The 21,869-nt window shown below is 39.2% G+C and overlaps 1 protein-coding gene across 6 annotated transcripts in view; it reads right to left on the bottom strand.

Moving 5' to 3' along the window:
- Nucleotides 1-21,869, bottom strand: part of arhgef10 (Rho guanine nucleotide exchange factor (GEF) 10) — a 281,643-nt gene that overhangs the window by 155,380 nt on the left and 104,394 nt on the right. For all 6 annotated transcript variants that reach the window (XM_043679127.1, XM_043679118.1, XM_043679163.1 and 3 more), the window contains 7 exons: nt 16,661-16,769; nt 14,241-14,353; nt 13,192-13,269; nt 12,343-12,522; nt 8,262-8,378; nt 4,641-4,733; nt 2,763-2,933 (listed from right to left, as the gene is read on the bottom strand). In XM_043679127.1, the coding sequence (XP_043535062.1) occupies nt 2,763-2,933; nt 4,641-4,733; nt 8,262-8,378; nt 12,343-12,522; nt 13,192-13,269; nt 14,241-14,353; nt 16,661-16,769 (861 nt within the window). The remainder of the gene's footprint in view (nt 1-2,762; nt 2,934-4,640; nt 4,734-8,261; nt 8,379-12,342; nt 12,523-13,191; nt 13,270-14,240; nt 14,354-16,660; nt 16,770-21,869) is intronic.

Raw genomic sequence — 21,869 nt, 5'->3', positions numbered from 1 at the left:
GGGGGGGGAATTGCGGTCCTTGAAGAAGTGTATTACTAAAGTCAATCAGAATCCCTTTTAAACCTATCCGCCCAATTTTGAGTGAATATCATGAGTGTCCTTCCTGAAGAGTCTCTGCCACATGGAACAGTAACCTGCTGGCTTCTCTCCAGGCCACCAGGATGCTGCAGCAACTGAAAGTTATTCTGGCTACCATCTAGATCTCAACATAAACAAGAAATATCCCAGGAACATAAAGGTAAGGCATCCAAAACTGCAAATGTAATACTGGAAAGCAGATAATCTTCAGAAAAGTGGGGATTGGACTTGATTTGGAGCAAATGTTGCAGTAAGGTAGAGTGGGACTTTCAAAAAGTGAGCACAAGCATGGTGGGCTGAGTGGCCTCCTTTTATATTTATTGATCTATGAATCCTCTGACTCGGAAATGCCCTTCACTTGCTCAACTCCAGGACATATTTCCACAGTTCAGGGTCCAATTGTCCTGGAGGGAGAAACGGAATCTGTGCAATGGATAACTTGACAAGTTGCTGCATTTTGGAAAGGCAAGTCAGGGCAGGACTTACAGGGCAAGGTCTTGGAGAGTGTTGTTGAACAAGAGTCTTGGTGTGCAAGATTCATCGTTCCTTGAACGTGGAGTCATGGGTAGAAAGGATAGTGAAGTAGGCATTTGTATATTTGTCTTTATTGGTCAGTGCATTGAGTATAGGGGTTGGGAGTCATGATGTGGCTGTACAGGACATTGGTTCGGCTACTATTGGAATACTGCATGCAGTTCTGGTCTCCTTCCTTTAGGAAGGATGTTGTGAAACTTGAAAGGATTCAGAAAAGATTTACAAGGACTTGCCAGGGTTGGAGGAATTGAGCTATAGGGAGAGGCTGAATAGACTTGGACTATTTTCCCTGGAGCACTGGAGGCTGAGAGATGACCTTATAGAGGTTTATAAAATCAGGAGAGGCATAGATAGGGTAAACAGACAAGGTCTTTTTCCCAGGGCGGGGGAGTCCAAAGCTAGAGGTTAAAGATGAGAGGGAAAAGATTTAAAAGGGACATGGGCAACCTTTACAGACAGAGGGAAGTATTTAGATGGAATAAGCTGCCAGCGGAGGTGGGTGGTGGCTGGTACAATTAAAACATTTAAAAGGCATCTGGATGGGTACATGAATAGGAAGGGTTTAGAGGGGAATGGTCAAATGCTGGCAAATGGGATAAGATTTATTTGGGGTGTCTGGTCGGCATGGACGAGTTGGACTGAATGATCTGTATCTGTACTGTATATATCTGCAACTTGAAGTTATGTTCTGGGTGACATAGCCTGCCATCACCTGTGCTCTTCCCCTCCTTTGGAGCTGCTGGCCCACTACCAGACTATAAGATATAAAGAACATCATGAAGGTGCTCGATGGAAATCAACAATGGATGAATGCATTAGCATGCAGTTGGGATGACTCTTCATTAATTCTTGCCAATAAAATACAAACACTAATTGTAAGGAAGTGACAGATAACGTGAGTAAATATCTGTAGAGGTAAGAGGCATTCCGTTCCCAGTTGTGTCCTAAGTTGTCAGGTTATTTTTTCCCAAAAGTAATGCAGTTGTTCAGTTGAGTTTATTATTGATGTGATTGGATTTGAAGTGATGCAGTATTTATAGGCTCTGTCAGACACATCTTATCTGTGTGTTCAAGTGTGTTTTATGGAAGCTTTAAATAGAGACAACCTTGCATTTACAGATACCTTTCACAACTTCACAAAAAAGTGCATTTTAGTTCCTGAAATACTTTTGTAGTCAATGTTATACTGAAGGGAACTCTGGTGGCCAATTTATTGCACTTAGCAAGATTCACATACAGGAAAGAATGGGACGAAATTGAATTCATGGGTGCTCTGAGGTCACTTAAAGCTGTGAAGCAGAGTTGGTGATGTGCACACACATTTCCAGTTTAAAGTGTGCCTGATAACATACTCATAAAAGGAGTTAGTGACACCAGAAATAGGTAGATCATGGCATCAATCGGCAAGTAACAGAGATACAATGCTTAAAACCCAACTCCTTTTTCAAGTACATTTTTCTGAACTCTAATTTGTTTCATTACACTCTATGAATTTTCAGTCCAATTAGTTTTTCATTTATTTCTTAAACAAAAAATCCTTGCAGCACATTAATTTCATCCCATAAGAACTACACTAGCACAATATCAGTAATTGATGAATAAAAATTGTAACCAGTTGAAACGTATGAAGTCCACAATCGAGAATGAAGATTTTAAATTCAAGAAGATTGGTGAATCTCCAAATGGGGATAAAGCAACATGCATGATTGACGAGTAAGGTTAAATGGATGGGAAGAGAAGGCTGGGAAACAGGACAAGCATCAAGCCCCATGATTTATCTCCCCAGCCCTGTTCGCAATCATCATCACCACCTCTAACAAAAAAATGCCCAAAGTTCATTTACATTGGCAGTTTCAGTAATGGCCAGCCAATTTATAAAGCCAGTTTATACCCAGACAGCAAATTAAAAATCAATTCCTTTCTACTGTACAAGATCTTCAACATTATGCTGCATCTGTACAACATCTGACATCCACTGGAAAATGTTGGAATTGCACCACTACTGGTCTCACTCAACCGGTTTGGCTCTTAACACTTCAAATTCATTCACTGTACATTCTAGATTCGGCTCATCTAATAATAATTTCTATTTTTATTAAAACAGGGCTGATGTAATTATTATTTTCAAATATGGAAGCAGCAAATTCTACCTTATTCAAGTAACGCTCATTCATTGCTTTTGCAATCTGCTTCATTTCACAACGCTGGTCTGCTTCCCGTTTCTGTTCGTTTAAGTACTCTGCTAATGTTTCAAGCTCAGTAAGAGCCATCTGAAGAGGTAGTCTATCAGAGTGTCCCTTTGGAGTGTTCTTTAGCATGTCCTGAGAAAACAACATTTATCTCATCAATTGCAGAAAGAGAGAGAGAGAGAGATTTAAGGTCATCCCAAATTAAGTTTTTAGTAGATTATTGTCCAAACTATAAAAGTTTGACTTTTTGTAAACATTGGTGGCAGTCAACAAGTATGAAACATTTATCGTTGAAAAACATTCAAATTAAAGAAGTATCACCTTACTGAATTGACTGAAAGCACAAGTCACCAGCAGATTGAAGAATCTAAACTAAAAGGAAATAATATGTAGTCATGGCCAGCAAGGTGACAACATTAGTATGTGGGAATTGAACATGTTTCTGTCATGCATCATGCAACACAAGTACACTAAAGCATTGTTCAGCCATCTGCGCATTGCAATAATTTTCTATTCCAGTTTCAGGTTATCATCTCCAAATATACAAGTAAAATTTTCATTTTTAACAATGACAATATGACTCTTTCTTTTGGTTGAATTGGAATCGACAACACAGGAGAGAAGTGACAGCACTGGAGAGAGTGCAGAGGAGATTTATCTGGATGCTGCCTGGGTGGAGAGTTTCAGTTATGGAGAGAAATTTGACAGACTAGGTTGTTTTCCTTGGAGTAGAGGAGACAGAAGGGGGACATGACTTAATTGCATGAACGGACATAGCTGGGGTAGACAGGAAGGTATCAATGACCAGGGTGGGGGGCATAGATTCACAGGAGGTTCGGAGGGAATGTAAGGAAAAATATTTTCATCCAGATGGTGGTGGGAACTGGAACTCACTGCCTGTAAAAGGTGGTAGAAGCAGAAGCCTTCATAACATTAAAGTAGCACTTAGGTGCGCATTTGTGATGCCAAGGCATACAAGGGTTTGGGCCAAGTGCTGGAAAATGGGATTAGAATAGTTAAGTGGTTGCCTTTGACCAGCATGGAATCAGTAGGCCTTTTCCTGTGCTGTAGGCCTCTACAATTCTATGCTGTTGACCTTGGGACTACATGAAAACTCTTCAAATTTATTTCATAGAGAGATACAAAGAGCTTAACGTCAATATTTTGGACAAGATTTGAACTCAGGTCTTCATTATAAAACTGTATATAAAAAATTACAAAATCCTTTTGTTTAGTTTGTTGTTTTTAATGCAGTCAGTCAGAGATTCAGGAATTCTCTCTAATGTTTTACAGATTTCTTCTGTCACTACTCCAACCATAAACACTCAGACTTATAGAATGACTGATCCTTCTACCAATTTTTAAATAGTACTCTGAAGTTAACATCTCTTCCAATTCCAACTGGCTCACCAAGATTCTATATCAATTAAACAGTAGTAAGACATAGATCTCTGGATGGCTATCATCTGTGATGGTGAAAATACATTCAGAGTGAAGCAGAAAGGAAAGAACTCATGTAACTTATTCCCAAGTTTTATTTTTCAGCTTTATTTCCTTATTTTTATTAATGTTAAACATGATTGTAAGGTTTAACTTTTAACTTTGTTCCTTATTTCTTCCTACCTTGTTCTTAAGTTTTTGTACCTAGGCACTTTTACATAAGATGGCACCGTATGTGGTGAGATTGGAAAACATTTCATTGTACTCCTGTACTTTTGTCCTTGGGTATGCATGACAAAATCTAAATCTAAATCTAAGCTCCAGTCCCAAGTCATTGGCAGTAAATAAATGATTTTACAATCCATATCTTAATAAGTGCATCCAGAAGAAAGTATTTACCTGTAGCAAAAGAATGAACTGTGGAAAACGTTGAATTGGCTTCATCATTAGGCCATACAATGTAATGCGATCAGAACTTGACTCGTGGCATTGCTGGGGAGAAATATGACACACTTAGTGCAACAAGTAGATACCTCATGGCTAATTTGGTTACAGTAAGTTCAATTAAGTTTCTTTTTACATAAAACTTTAACTATTTTAAATAATAACTGCTTGCTTACAATTTATTGAGACATGATTCATTCACTAAAAATTGGACATGGCTCTGCAAACTGGCAACAAGAGTAATTTCCTGGATAGCTTGGACACTGGATGACCTGGGGACTAATTTCAAGGTGTCACAGCACTATTAAAGATGCGTTGTTATTCAAGTCTTTCAATACGTCATTGCTTGGCTGGTCAGCTGAGACTTGGGGATAATCAGAGGAATCTGCACTTGAAATGTGGATGGAACACTGGTTAGACCACAACTGGATAACCGTATAGTGTTCTAGTCTAGGAAGGATATGCTTATACTGGACAGAGTGCAGAGGTTATCTATCAGGACATTGCCGGGGTTGAAGCTCTGACCTAGGAGGAAATATTGAAGAAGCTAGGGCTGTATCCTTAGAACAGAGAAGGTTGAAAGGGAACTGGATAAAGAACTGCAAGGTAACAGTATGCAGAGTTAAGGATAGGAAGGCACTTTTACCATTAGTACAGGAGTCAATAATAAGGTGGCATAGATTTAAGGCAAGAAGGAGGAGGCTTAGAGGAGAGTTGTGCAGAATTTTATTTCACTCAGAAGATGGTGAGAGTGTAGAACTCATTGCCCACAAGGGTAGCGGAGTTTTAAACTCTCATAGCACTTAAATATTCACTCCTCTAGGGCTATGGACCAAAAATGAAAAATAGTCTTGGTGTAGTCAGATCTTTGTTGGCCAGCATGGACAAAGGTGGGGAGAATGGCATCCTTTTGTGATGTAAACGTACGTGAGTCTATGTGCATGGAACGAAGACCAATCCTAGGAATATTCCAGAGACTGCAGTAGCATTTTAAAGCAATTTCCCACATTCCAGATAACTTTGGATTCTCTTCCACAATGTCTTGATCTACAATGCCTGCATTTTGAAGAGGAGCTGAGATGGTAAGGTGAAGAGTCCTCCTGTCACCAGCTGACTGAGACTGGGTTGCAGTTCAGTGAAAACTGAAGATTTGTTAATGTTGGCACTGAGAGACAGGTTGCGTTCATGGAGGATCTGACGTGAATGTTTAGCTTAACATCAACGACAACTACTACAATCATGACCGGAAACGTAGATGGGAGCAAAAAAATGCCAAGGATTGCGACCACCTTATTGCTTCATCCCTGGTCTTGCTGTGACTACAGGAATCCAGTTATGCAATGAACCTCAATCAATCCAGTAGATTTCTACTGATCCAGTGAAATTTTATCCTGATAACTCCCAAGTTTAATCATGACTAGCCCTTTTGTTAACTTGTCATAGGTAAGAGCAGCACACAAGCATCATCTCTGGAGTTGTCAGATAGGACTGTATTCTTCTGCCAATCAATATTGCCAGTTGAACAATGGACCATTAGTATGGATTTTCAGGCTCTGGACTTGAGCCAGGTGTCTTCCTAACAGGTCCAACACTTTACCTATGAGGCAAAGCAAATTACAACATGCATGTTTCAGGCGATGATCAAACAACTCTTAGAAGCAGCTATCCTACCCATCACCTCAGTCAAGAAAGGTGCAGACATTTCAGAAAATAAACAGCTGAACAACGTTGAATATTTTAAAGAAATTAAATCTGCTCAATTTGGAATACTATAAGAAAATGTGAAATGCATGTGTAAGTATCCTCCATAACTTAACTTCAGATAATTAACTGTGGACAAGATTGACAGCTCACAGGTCAAGTTATTGTGAATCATAGCCAGTGGCTTCACAGACAAGGAAATCAGTACCTACAGTTTCTCTTTTTCTTGTTTTCATTTTGCAAACAGTTTTTACCACTGCAACTACTTTAGAATTAAGTTTTATTTCAGCAACACTTGATGACAGGATTTAAGGTGATTCCCATTCACATGCAACTCATTAGTTTCCAAACATTTTACAATTTGCAGAACTTTCTTCTGGATTATCTGGGATCCTCAGAAGGGCTATGGGTGCTTTCCAGTACTTTATCGGTGAGAACTCAGCACTCATTCAAGGGAATGTAGGGAATCATAGCTTGTTGTAAATTACTGGAGCAAGGGGGCAGTTATAATTGGTTTTCGATTTATGGCTACAGATCAAAGGAATACACCATAAAATGGCTGAATTTTTAAAAATATCCTGGCCTGTAACAAGGAGTTAAATCTGCAGCATAATAAACATCTCCAAGTTTAATATATTATTGTATAATCTCTCAAATAGATAATGATTAAAATTAACAGTTACAATAGTTACTATGACACAGTTGGTTACATGAATAATAGGTTGAGAACTAGGGTTTGGGAACATAGCTCTTAGAGATTACTGGTGCTGTAACAGAAGCCCAAACTATTGTTTTAGAGAACATGGTTCAAATCTAGAAATGGCAGTTTGCCAATTTGGGCAAACAAAATCTGGTTTACAAAAATCTGGTGTTAAAAGACCGATGCCAGGAAAAGTGACCAGGAATTTGTTCAATCTGACTTAACAATTCAACTCATCACTAATGGCCGACTGCAGTCGAAGTCATCTGCTCTCTGAAGTCTTTGAGCACGCTACTCTCGTGTACCAATAATACCTTCTCAAGAGCAGCTAGGGATGAGCTATAAACACCAGTTTTACCAGCAGCACTCACTTTCAGAAATTAAATAAAAATATGCCTGCAATTAATAAAGAGGTCACTCTACATCTCAAGGGTAGGAGCTCTCAAAATTATCATTCAAAACTGTACGGCATGAAGTGTGCATTGGAGAGGCTGCAGAGGCTGTGTTTATTCTGAGCAGATACAATACACCCTATAAAATATTTGAAAATTACATTTTGCTGCAGTGGTAAACAAAGTGCAGCAAAATAAAATTAAGTAAATTACTTTCATTTAAAAGCACCTTTACAATGCAGCACAGCTTGTGAAAGCACTTCACAACTGAAAAGACCAAAAACAGCTGTGGGAAGATAATTTGATGAAATGATAAAATGATTTGTCAAAATGAGGATTTTGAATTGGTAATTATGGTCACAAGATAGAGGGGTGCAGCATTCCGGTGTACTGGGGAAATAATAGTTGGAAGCTCATTGTACTATCAATCCAGCTGTTAAATGCATTTGCATATTGTTGCCTTTTTTTCTTCTTTAAGTTTCTCTTGCTGTGAATCAGCAGCATTCTTTACACGCAGCCAATGTTGACTGGACTACAAGTGAGTCTTAACCTTATTCAATATTTACCTAAGTGGACTTTCTACCTGGGACTTCACGACACAAATCAGGAGTGAGATCTTGATGAATTTTATCTTCTTTAACTTGGAGACACATACCATCTTGATAAAATTGGGTACAAATCATGAGAACTTCCTGCTTGCCATTGTGACAGCCCCAAGTGTGTGACCGGAGGTTAATTTTTACAAAGGAAACAACATTTTACTTTTCTCAATGATTAACTTACTTTCAAAAATTCCAGAAAGGCAGGTTTGCTGGCACACACTTTCTTAATAATTCCCATGGCAGTGCTAAAGTTGTTTACATATTCACTATACGCATCAAGCACCATTGACTTTGAAAACTGGAACAGAAATAAAACAACAACTTTGAAAATCTTATACAATAGTTTGAAGTAGATCAGCATCTGAATTCCAAATTTTACTTGATAAATGAGCACCAAGTTTATTTACCTTCCAACTCAGGAGGATTTCTCTTCAACAAAGTTTTTTTTTCCATGTTTGAGTGAACTTAGATTGCAGAAAATTTTCTAGATCAGTTTGAGAGTGAAAGGATTGAGTTTCAAATACAAAATGAATTTTAATTCTGAAAGGTATATTTAAAAAGGGGCAAAGGTCAAAGTGAGATTTTGCAAATATATGCATAAGCAAACACTGAATGATGGGAGCTTTCTTTTAAATTATTTCATTATACTGTCCATTCATTTTTGCTGACTAACCAGATTTTGCAATTATATTTCATGGATATTTCATCTATTGGGATAAAAGATCACAAATCTGAATGCTGCTATTGTATGAAACAAAAATTATCTGCAGGAACTTTGAATATTAAATAACCTCCTGCAAGTAATTGATCTAATCAAATGCAACCAAGCAGCAGAAATTAGAATTTTCATTCAATTATCAACTTTCATTCATGTTTTTTAAGAAATTGTTTTGCATTTCATTACAGCTGGTGAGATGGTTAATGGGAGAATGGCTGATGGCACGAAACTGCCTCACAGCGCCAGGGACCTGGGTTCAATTCCCGCCTCGGGCAACTGTCTGTGTGGAGTTTGCACATTCTCCCCGTGTCTGCGTGAGTTTCCTCCAGGTGCTCTGGTTTCCTCCCACAGTTGAAAGATGTGCAGGTTAGGTGAACTGGCCATGCTAAATTGCCCATAGTGTTAGGTGAAAGGGTTGCTCTTTGGAGGGGCGGTGTGGACTTGTTGGGCCAAAGGGCCTGTTTCCACACTAAGTAATCTAACCTAATCTAATCTAAATTCTTCCAGCAAGTCTTACTGACATTTTAAAAAGGTGTTCAGTTTCATTTCTTACATTATAATAAAAAGGAATCTTTTCTTCTGTTTGCTTTGTCTCCAAAACATTCTGCCACCACTTTCTAAATTCTCTCCCATTTTTTTGATCACTTGATTCTCATACCCTGTGACATACCTATCACGCCTTCCTTGTTTCAGCAATCTGCCTTTTTCTTTCTGATCAACTAATCAAACATCTATTAGAAAATATAGTACTGGTATTGCCACTGATGTTTATCCTTTGCTGTCAATACTGTATGCCCCTACTAGTCTCTCCAAATTGTGGTGTCAGTGCTATTCGTGCCACACTAGTGCAAAGAAATGGTTATCTCCAACAAAGGAAAAATCTAACCCATCTCCTTTGACATTCAAGGGTATTACCATCACTGACTGTCCCACTATCAACACCTTATGGAGTTAACATTTTCCATAAACTGAACTGAACCGAACCACCCATGTCACTACTGTGGCTGTAAGAATTCTGTGGTGAATAGTTTTCCTGACTCCTCCAAAGCTATCCACCATCTGTAAGACACAAGTAAGGATTTTGATAGAATACTCTCCACTTGCCTGGAGGGGTGCAGCTCCAATAGCATTCAAGAAGCTGAACAATAAACAGGGGAAAGCAACCCTTGATTGGCACCCCATTCACCACCTTACAGATCACTCCCTCCACCATTGATACACAGTGGCAGCTGAATGTACTTTCTATGGGATTCAATGCAACATAAATTCTTTTGACAACACTTTCCAAACCTGTGACCTCTATCAATTTTAAGGACAAGGGCAGCAGATGCACTGAAACCTCACCAATGCAAGTTCCCCTCCAAGCCACATATCATCCTGACCAGGTTTATCACCATTCCTTCACAGTTGCTGGGTTAAACTCCTGCAGCTCCTCCTTATGGCACTGTGAATGTACGTGTATCTTATGGACTGCAATGGCTCAAGATACTGGCTCACTAACATCTTTGCAAGGACAATTAGGAATGAGCCACAAATGATATCACCAATCCATTGACTTCCACACTCCACAAACAAACAAAGGAAATTGGCCCATACAAAGAGTTATTTTGGTCAACATGATTCTGAAAGTATACGTTTCATTAAACATTATTTGTATCAATTTCATCACAACACTGCTGTTAAAACTTAATACAGAGTAAATAAAATTTACTTCTGGTCATTTAAGAGAGGGCAAGTCTTGCGAGATGTATTTTACAAACAATTATATATTACTAAACATCCCTTTTCAAATTTATACAACTGTGAGTGAAATATTGTGCGTAACTAATTAGATTCTATGAAACAAATTTTCTATGTGATAACAGCAACAGTTTCAGGCGGGACTTTAGGTGAAGTAGTCCATTTGTCCAATGTATGTTATTGGTAGGCACATCTCACATCAATAATAATCATGAATTTCATGTAGATGTGTTCTGATCAACCTGTTCGGAGATGATTTTATATAACTCAGGAGCAGGTGGGACTTAAAACTGGATCATCTGGCTCAGAGGTAGGGACACTGTGCCATGAGAGCCCCTCTGAATTTGATCTAGGCATTTTGAAATCAACCTGTTTAGGGATGTTACTACACACCAATGGAGCAGGTGACACTTGAATTGGGGCATCTTGGCCCAGAGATAGTGGCACTACCACTATGCCACAAGATGCCTCTGAATTTGATCTATAGTTAAGTCATTAATCTGATGTAGCTGTTGACATTCCGATATTTAAGAGTCCTCCTTAGCTACCCTCAAGATTGTGGTAAGACACAATTATATGAATGCATTTTCACCGTGCTGAGAAGGAGAGGGATTCCAGGGTTTTGAGCCGGTGTTAATGAAGGAACAGAGCCAAAGTTACACCTTTGAATGGCATGCAAATTTAAAGGGGAATGTACAGGTGCCGGTGTTTCCACGTGCCTTTTACCCTTATCCTTCTTATTGCAAAGGACCACAGATTTGGAAGGAATTATTGAAGAAGCTTTGTTGAATTGTTTGGTGGCATTTTATAGCTCGTGTGCTGGTGATGGAGGGATGGGAGTGAACTTTGAAACTGATGCTTGCATGCCAATCAAGTCAGTTGCTTTGTCCTGAATCATGTTGAACTTCTTAACTGTTAATAGAGCTGCACTTACTGAGGCAAGTATGAGTATTCAATCCCATTCCTGTGCCTTAGGCAAGGCTTTGGTGATTTAGTAAGGAGTAGGGACAATAGAAGATCCAGTTTCTGACCTTTTATAACCACAGTGTGTGCATGCTTGGCCCTGTTAAGTTTCTGGTGACCCCAAGAATAATGGTGGGGGTTTTGATGATGATAAAGGTAATGAATGCTTTGCACTTGAGTGGTATCAATATTAATTGCTGCACAATCAGCCTAAGCCTGAATATTGTTCAGGTCTAGCTGGATGTTGGCAAGCATTTAGCTGAGTAGCTGTGAATGTAATTGAACACTGGGCAATCAAGTGAACATTCTCACTTAATTAATTGATTGATTGATTGTTGTCACATGTATTAGGATACAGTGAAAAGTGCTGTTTTGCGTGCTATACAATCAGATTGTACCAAACAAAATGCATCAGGGTGGCAGAGCGGATGCAGAATACAGTGTTACAGCCGCATCAAAGGTGCAGAGAGAGAGATCAGAATTAACATTTGAGAGGTCCTTGAAAAATTCTGATAACACTGAGGAAGAAGCTATTCTTGAATCTATTTGTCTATGCATTCAAACTTTTATAATCTTCTGCCTGATGGAAGAGAGTATAACAAGGGTGGGAGGGATCTTTGATTATGTTGGTTGCTTTCCCGAGGAAGTGGGAAGTCCAATTTTCTGTTACTCTCCCCCAACCCAGACGAGAGAAAGAAAGGCAGACTAGACATCTTTGCTCAGTTGTCCCCTTTCACTCAACCTGGAAACATTTTTCCGTACCCTATCTAAATTCCTTTCTGAACAAACCCTCCCAGACCCTTTAGTCACAATTAAGATAGATTTTTATTCAATGACTTACTGAGGCAACAAAGACATCGCCAATCATTTCAACTGAGTCCCACTCAGTCACACGACTAGCTAAGGCAATCTGGAACAAGGAATGGCACTGAAGAATCTCCTTTATTCGATAAAACACTATTTTTAATTTCCTTTCACTTAATAGTTTCGGATCCATTTCCAAAAGAGGTTTCTCATAATGCTGTGCAGAGAGGAAAACAAAATCAAACCTCATGTCACTTTATCCAAACATGATTTCACAAACATTCCCAGTCTGTGTAGATCAGTACCATACACCGTGGTACTCCCAGGTGACATATTCGAAGGAATGGTGGAGACTCATGAAACAGGACAGGTGTCAGGCTTGATGCCTTCCGGTCACTGAAATGTCCTTTGAATTAGAATGGATAGGTAAAGCATCAGATAGCCCATCCACCCTTAGACTTATTAACATCTTTAGAAGTGGTCAATCAATAGACATTTCAACACTTAATTTGGCCTCTCATTAATATTAGATGCTACTGGGAAAAACAGGATGGAGGTGAGCACACTACAACTTCATCTCAGGTGAAAAGGTAGTAAAGATGGGTACCTTCTTTGTGTTGCCCTGCACCCTCACCACCACAGATGTCCAAACCCCAAACTCCGAAGTGATTTCTTGCCTACTAGTCAAGTCAATTTTTCCAGTGACCTTGCAATGATTCCCAGGACACCACTTCGGTGGTTTGTTCAGCAGCAAGGTGGTACGGTGGCAAAAATTGTAAATAGATGAGAGGTTCCCAAAATTTGTTTTTATAAAAAATATCTTGAGATGTCATGGTGATCTGAAGTACAATAATAGAATCCAATATTTCTTTGTGCTCTGACTTACTTCTAGAATTCGCTTCAATGCATCCACATAACACTTCTCACTTTCAACAACTGAACCAAGAATATATCGTCTGACAACCTGTTTCCAAAACAAATTTTAACCTTAAGTTAGCCAGAATTTCAAGAATGTAATTCGTTGGAGACTGCATTATATTATAAACTAATATTAAAACACAAGTTCAAATGCCACAATGTGTGAACTGCTTTTCGTAAGCTTGAAGTTACCCATCAAACAGATTTAACATGTAAGTGCTACCTTTTAAACAAGTTTTGAAGCTTTGACGCAAGGCTGATCATTTGAGAGATACCAATTGTCACATAAATCCATAAATTTCAAGTATAGCTTTTTAGTAATAGACCAAAATCATTTCCACAGGGTTGATCCCAGACTACAAGCAACAGATGATTTTAATTTTGAAGGGTAACTCTTAAAACAAACAACATCAAGTTACCTGTCATAAGTATGATCTCTCTTATTCTTTAAATGCAGTTGATAAGTCACTGCACTATTAACTAAATAGTTAAACTTTCATTAAAGCCCAGGCCATATATCAATAAAAAGGCTCATTTGGAAAACATTACCCATCTAAAATGTCCAGAAAATAAGGAATTTAAACATCACATAACTTAGATAAATACATAGTACTTAACTTAACGTGTAGTTTGTATAAATTTCATTTTATTCCAGTCAAACAAGATAGTCCCTTTCATCTACACTTTAGTATTCTCTTACCATTCTCCTCCTCTTTCTGTCAGTAATTGCTTGTTTAGTTTATGAGTTTCTTTAAAAAACAATAGCATTTAATAAAATCAGAGTGGATCTCCCTGGCTGCACTGTGCAGGTACATGTTGTGTTTTAACATAACGCTGGAAAGCAGAACAAGTAAACCTGCCATATTCTACAGGATGCTAGCTGTGGCTTAAATAAATCAGTAAATCACAGAATGTGCATGTAGCTCAGCAACCATGCCCTTCTTACATGTTGTGGCTTTTTCCACCTTTCGGTATGCAGAGTTCAGACTCAAACTACCTAAGCTCACAAACATGTACCTGCTGTGGTGTCAAACCCTCTGGCATTGGTGTCATTACTGGCTCTGGATGTTTGCAGTCAACATCAATGAAGAGATTCTGTTCTTCCTCTTCTAGACACCCAAACCTGTGATCTGAAGACAAAAGGTGCAAATCCAGATCAGCAATGATATATTTCTATAGGTGGTAAATATTAGTGTGATAGGGTGAATATGGTGTAACAATTTGGTGCCTTTGCAGATACAGCAAGAAGTCTGTCTGACTTCTGGAGAAATGAAACAATTCTCATCTCATTCTCAAATACCATGGCTTTTATTTATAAAAATATTTCTTTATCAGGAAAGTGACTGTAGCTTTTTTGTTACTTCACTATGTGCAAGATTAACCTTCCAGGGACTTCAGTAGTAGAGAGATCTTAGTTTGTGAAAATTTTGCTGCATAGTCAGTAGAAAATAGTCCATTCTTTAGCACTAAGTATAAACATTGAGAAATTTGTGTGTTCGCCTTATATCTGTGTCTCATGAAGGATGCACTAGACTTGCAACGTGCCTCATCTCCATTCTCAGAAAGGCAACCATTTATGGCATGTGTATAAACAGGCCCATTGCCTGCAAGAGCCATTTCATTCTCCAATTGATTTTTGGCACCACATTAATCCTTGCTTCTTCTTTTGGCCATTATAACAAAGCTGGCACCAGAATATTCTATTTGGAGGTAAGGAGGTGCTGAATGAACTCTACGAAAGAAAAGCAATGAGGCACATTTGCTCAATAAATATATTGAAGAAATTTGATTTTTAAAAATACAGACTGCACAGTCCATGACAGATTAGAAATATCCCCCAAGAATTTCCTTGCACGGACCTACTCAAAACAATGCTGGCTTTGGCATTCCCAATAAGAAGGAGAAAAACAGTAAAATCCTCATAATACTTGAACAATTCCAAAGCTTGTGCATCCATTCCATACTGAAGAGGATCAACCAAGTAGTATACTTCTGAAAATGCCTCAATGTTATTCTACACACGTTTTCTGATGGATTATAATTCTCACAAAACAGATTAAAAACATTGCCTTCTGTTGAGTTAAGCACAAAACTTAAATTACCTCAGTCATTTCAGATGTTTAAGAAGCTACAATTCAGAATTTCTTACCAAATGAACCGTTTTTGCCCAGGTACTGTACGTGTGATTGAAGTTTGCTGCATCTTCTGATGCTAACAGTCAAACCCTGAATAAAATGGACTAGTAGCGAATAGTTAGCTTCCCCCCTTGTAATAAAGTTGATTTGTAGGAACCATTTAACAATGCACCTTCTGTCCCATCCCATAATAAAGTCGATGCGCAGTCAGTGTTTAGTATACCCAAAAGCCAGTGCTCCATCCCAAATATAACATTGTCAAGTCTTCACTCTCTTAAAAGGCAGTGGGAAACCAATTCAAAGAATTTGAGATTTTTGGCACTTGAAATCATGGAAATTCGTAAACTGCACTAAACCCAAGTTAACTTTACTGTTCCAATGAAGGTGAAGTTTTTAGTCACCAACTATTTTTTAGAGCCAACAGTTCCAACCTAGAATTGTCTACTAATATCCCTGGGCTGAAACTAGATATCAAAACAAAATTCAGAAATTAGGGAGTCTTTAGATTAGATTACCAACTGGGCCTTTGGCCCAACAAGTCCACACCGACCCTCTGAAGAGTAACCCATCCCTCTCTGACTAATGCACCTAACAACTATGGTCAATTTAACATGACCAATTCACCTGACCTGCACATCTTTGGAATGTGGGAGGAAACCAGTACCCGGAGGAAACCCATGCAGACACGGGGAGAATGTGCAAACTCCACACAGACAGTCGTCCAAGATTGGAATTGAACCTGGGACCTGGCACTGTGAGGCATCAGTGCTAACCACTAAGCCACCATGCCACAATTTTATTTTTACTTTGCAGATGGGCAAACTTTAAAGAAAATTAAGATTGAGCAATTTATTAGTTGCACTTAAACTCTCTGTAGAGTGTGCTTAGCTTCTTGGACCACTCAGGGATTGCCTACTGATTGCCTACTTGAATAAGTAAATGAAGAGCAGACAGTGAGGCTGACTCATACAGGACAGAAAGGTCACAGGTTCAACTCAGTCTGGGTTTTCAGCCAGGGCGCAACAATAAACTCAGTGGAGGTTGAGAATAACTCAGGGTTAAAGTCCTCATTGTTAATCAGAGACTTGTACTTTTAAATGGGCGAGTGTCTAGAGAGCATGGACGCGGCATTGTATGACAAAATTGAAAACATTCAGTATGCATATAGCAATCTATGTTTTTTTTAAAAATATATTTTAGCTTGGTCCAAAGGTTTTCAACCGTGCACATGGCTTCTTTGCAGAGCTTGCTAAAGTTACTCACTTACTGGTGCTGAGCGATATTTGGACTTTTCCCACTCACCTTGATATCGGTGTCTAATAAATGAACGACCCCTTTTAAGAACAGCAGCTTTGGTTTTTTCTAATCCATCTTTTGTACCTTCTTTTGCAGCTTTCATTAATTGTTGCATCTGGAAGTTAACAGAATATTTAATGTTCTTTGAAGTACGAGAAAACATTTCATTCAGAAAAATCCACATCATCAAATTCCTGATGGCTCACTGAAATCTCCTGATATGTAACTTATACTGTAGGAGTCAGGAAGTACTCTTGTTCAACTGTCTGGTTGAGCACAGAATTAATTTGTCTTGTCAAGCTTGCAGTAACGGGGCTACACTCAGCTTAATTTCCCTCCTGAATGCCCATTGAAGAACAAGCCTTTAATCTTCTATGATTATAGTGAATTTCAACAACTGCTTGTGTGTCTTCAAATGCACTAAAATGTTTCAAGGCATTTCAGAGGTGCATTATCAAACCAAATTTAAATACAAAATTGGATAAGGCGGTATTAGGCTTGATTAAAGAGGTAAATTTTAAGACACATCTAAAAAAAAAAAGAGAATGGAAGCAGAAAGATTTAGGGAGGGAATTTCAGAGATTAGTGTTACAGAACCTGAAGGTATGGCCTCCAATGATGCAGTGATTAAAACTGGGGAAGTACCAGAGGCCAAAACTGGAAAGACATAGCTGTCTCAGAGGGTTGTTGGCCTAGAGAAAATATCAGGGATAGGTTGGATCACAGCCATGTGGGAATTTGAAAAAAAAGACGAGGATTTTTAAATTGTGACATTGCTCAATAAGGAGCCAGATCAAGGCAACATGTGAAAGGTCTTTGATGTAAATTCAGCTATGGGCACAGAGATTTTGAACAATTTTAAGTTTATGGAGGGTTCAAAGTGAGATGCTAGGCACTAAAATAGATAAAATGATTTGGAAGTGAACATAGGAGGCATGATTAGTTTGCAGATGACACCAAAATTGGAGGTGTAGTGGGCAGCGAAGAAGGTTACCTCAGAGTATAATGGAGTCTTGATCAGATAGGCCAATGGGCTGAGGTGTGGCAGGTGGAGTGTTGCTGAACAAAGAGACCTTGGAGTGCAGCTTCATAGTTCCTTGAAAGTGGTGATACAGGTAGATAGGATAGCAAAGAAAGCATTTGGTATGCTTGCCTTTGTTGGTCAGTGCATTGAGTATAGGAGTTGGGAAGTCATGTTATGGCTGTACAGGATATTGGTTAGGCCACTTTTGGAATATTGTATGCAATTTTGGTCTTCCTGCTACAGGAAGGATGTTGTGAAACTTGAAAGGGTTCCGAAAGAATGTTGCCAGAGCTGGAGGGTTTGAGCTATAGGGGGAGACTCAATAGGCTGCAGCTATTTTCCCTTAAGCGTCGGAGGCTGAGGGGTGACCTTATAGAGGTTGATAAGGTCATGAGGGGCATGGATAGGATAAATGGACAAGTCTTTTCCCTGGGTGAGGGAGTCCAAAACTCGAGGGCATAGGTTTAGGATGAAAGGAGAGCATTTTAAAAGGGTCCTAAGGGGTAACATTTTCATGCCGAGGGTGGTGCGTGAATGGAATGAACTGCCAGAGAAAGTGGTGGAGGCTGGTACAATTACAACATTTAAAAGGCATCTGGATAGGTACATGAATAAGAAGGGTTTAAGAGGAATATGGATCAAATTCTGGCAAATGGGACTGGGTTTACTGAGGATATCTGGTTGGCACGGACGAGTTGGACCGAAGGGTTTGTTTCTGTGCCGTTTATCTCTTTGACTCTATAAGCCCCTAGTTTACAATGGCATGGATGAGGGCTTTAGCAACAGATGAACTCAAGCAGGGACAGAGTCAAGTCACAATTTGGTGATCGAAGTCGGCAGTCTTCGCGATGATGCAGATGAAGTTGGCATCAAATATAACACTGTGAGCAACTTGGTTCAGACTCAGTTGTCAGAAGAAGGTTGGAGTCAGTTACTGGGAATAGTTTGTAGTGGACAATAGCTTCAGTCTTCCCAGTAGTTAGTTTAAGGAATTTGTATCCACCACACAGATAGTCAAAGATAAGGTCACTTAGACATAAAAAATTTAAGCAGAATTAGGCCATTCAGCCCTTCCTGCTGTGTTATTTATTAAGCTAATGATCAGATTGGCCTTGACTCTAATTTTCTGCTTGCTCCCCCATAACTCTAGTATCCTTTATAATTCAAAAATCTGTCTAACTCAGCTTTGAGTATATTCAATGATCCACTCTCCACTGCTCTCTGGGAAAGAGAATTTCAATGACTAACAACTCTTGTAGAGAAGAAGTTTCTTCTCATCTCCATCTTCAATAGGAGACTCCTTAATTTGAAGCCCAAGTTCTAGATTCCCCATATGAAGAAACATCTTCTCAGCATCTTCGCTGTCAAACCTCCTCAGAATCCAATGCATTTCAATAAGATTCTGTTTATTCCTCTGAACTCCAATGGGTACAGATGCAACTTATTCAACCATTGTTCATAAAAACAATCTCTTCAAGCTTTCAGTGCAAATATACCCTGCCTCAAGTAAGGAGACCAAAGCTGTATGTTATTATGTTGGTCTGGTCACATCAATGCTCTGTAAAGTTGTAACCATACTTCCTGATTTTTATACTCTATTTCCTTTGCAATAAAAGGATCATATTCCATTTGCTTTCCTAATCATTTGCAGACCTGAAGACTAATTGCCAGTCATACTTGGTCAAGGATGCCCAAAGCCTTCTGGACTGTAGCATTCTGCAGTCCCTCTCAATTTGAATAGTATTAGGTTTTTCTTTTTTTTGCTGGAAATGGGAGTGGATTGACAGGGAAAAGGTGAAGAACAAAGAGAAGGGCCTATGATTGTTTGGAAGGCAGGGGAGTTCAAATGCAAAATGGTAGGCAAATGGGAACTACCATACATCAGGAGCATCTCGGAACTGACAGCCAGACTACTGCGACCCCTAGGACTCATAACGGCACACAAACCAAAGCCACCCTCCAGACAACAACTCACCAGAACGAAGGACCCGATACCCAACATGAGCAGGTTTGATTCCAGCCTCGGGTGACTGTCTGACTGGAGTTTGCACATTCTCCCCGTGTCTGCGTGACTTTCCTCTGGGTGCTCTGGTTTCCTCCTACAATCCAAAGATGTGCAGGTTAGGGCAATTAGCCGTACTAAATTGCCCATTGTGTTCAGGGATGTGTAAGTTAGGTGCATTAGTCTGAGGTAAATGTAGAATAATAGGGTCTGGGTGGGTTACTCTTTGGAGGGTCAGATTGGACTTGTTGGGCCAAATGGCCTGTTTGCACACTGTTAAGGATTTTATGATTCTATCTCCTTTGAGCTTTCCCCCTCTCACCTTGAATGCATGCCCCCTAGTTTTAGGCATTTAATTCGACTGGGACAACACTACTATCGTGGGGCAAGCCAGACAGAGAACAGCCAGGGAATTCCTAGAGGCATGGTATTCATCCACAAACTCCATCAACAAACACATCGACCTGGACCCAATATACCAACCACTACAGCGACAGCTGAAACTGACAACCGTAAGCGGTAGGGACAGACCACTATAAACACCGGAGGAAACATCAAAGAAGCGCTTCGCAGGAGGCTCCCAAACACTGATGATGTCGCCTAGCCAAGGGGCGAAACGTTTGCAACAAAAACTTCCAGCTCGGCGAACAGAATCACAACAACAGAATTTCTCATGCCCTCACCAGCTGCCATATTCAAGAGATGACCCTCCATATTTCCAGCAACTCCAGTTCCATACCATCAACAAATGCTACTTCCTTCCATCTCCCCTTTCAACATTTTGATGGAACCAATGAACTCCTTAATCATGCCCCACACTTTACCCCAAACTCCCTGGCATCTTCCCATGCATGTGCATGGGATGCAATGCCTGTCCTCTTGCCTCCACCCTTTTTGAAATCCAAGGCTCCAAACTCCAGGTGAAACAGAAATTCTCTTGTACTTTTGATTGACTAAACTGCCTTCACTGTTGATTATGTGGTCTCTCTAGAATACAGGGTGATCACACTTAACGTCATTGACCACTTGGCCAAACACATCAAATATTTGATATCTCCCATTTTGACCACCTAACACCGTTCTCATGAAATTCAATGCAAGCTTGTGGAACGGTACTTCACCTTTCAATGTTATACTTGCAACCCTTCCAGACTCATCATTGTGTAATTTCAGAGGATTTTGCAATTCCAATTTACTCAAATCCAATTCCAATCTAGACCCATCTTTTGATTCTCTCTTTATCTCATCATCACCACCTGTGGCCTTGCAATGTCACCCATTTTGTCATTTAATGTTTGCTACCTTTCATTGTCTCATTCTGCCTGCCCACTTTCATGTTTATTTAAAACCCGTTTCATCTCGCTGCTGATGAAAAGTAATCAACCAGAATTCTTTTTATCTCTCTGCAAATAGGTATAATAGGACTTTTTATAGTGCAGAATATTATAGAGAAAATGAAGTAGCTTTTTTACTCGAAAAGCTAAACTTGCAGAGATAGGGGGGATGGGGCAATTATGTAGGACCAATGGTTAGTGCTTTCAAAGAACCAGTATGGATACATCACGACAAATGGCCTCCTCCTTTACTGCAAGATTCTATGGATTTTTTTTTTAAACTTAGATGTGCTTTTAATTTTATATCAAAACTTGGTACAGACATTTGCATTCAAGTCATGAGTTACTGGGAAAAATCAAATTATAATAGAAAACCCATCCTGTGTGTTTAAACAACTTCACCTATTCATGCATAAAGACAGATTGAATGAACTAATTGTGCTGCCATGGAATCACCTATGCAGAATTAATAACTAATAATTAACACACAATAGAGAAAATATTCCATAAAAATGGATGAGAGATGTTGACTGAACTGCTGATGCAGTTTGTTTTGATACTAAAAAATTGGAACTACAATATTATTAATTAGTAATTCCACATCACAAATCACTTTACTTTATGGATTTTAGGTAAAATCTTTACACAGTTGACAAGAACGTAATAGACCGACTCAAAACCAAATTGGTTGCAAGTATAAATGGAGGACTCTATGTCCCTGTCACCATTAAGAGTATAGAGAAGGCAGTTCAAGGTCTTGTTTACTTGAACATAAATCGTCTTATTGACTTTATCTCAGATAAGCAATGCAGTTTTTCATTCAAATTCCTAGCAAGTGGAATTGGATTGTGGCAC

The sequence above is a fragment of the Chiloscyllium plagiosum genome, chromosome 3, assembly GCF_004010195.1.
Source record: "Chiloscyllium plagiosum isolate BGI_BamShark_2017 chromosome 3, ASM401019v2, whole genome shotgun sequence".
In the NCBI taxonomy this organism is placed as follows: domain Eukaryota; kingdom Metazoa; phylum Chordata; class Chondrichthyes; order Orectolobiformes; family Hemiscylliidae; genus Chiloscyllium; species Chiloscyllium plagiosum.
This window is presented reverse-complemented; position numbering and strand designations above follow the sequence as displayed.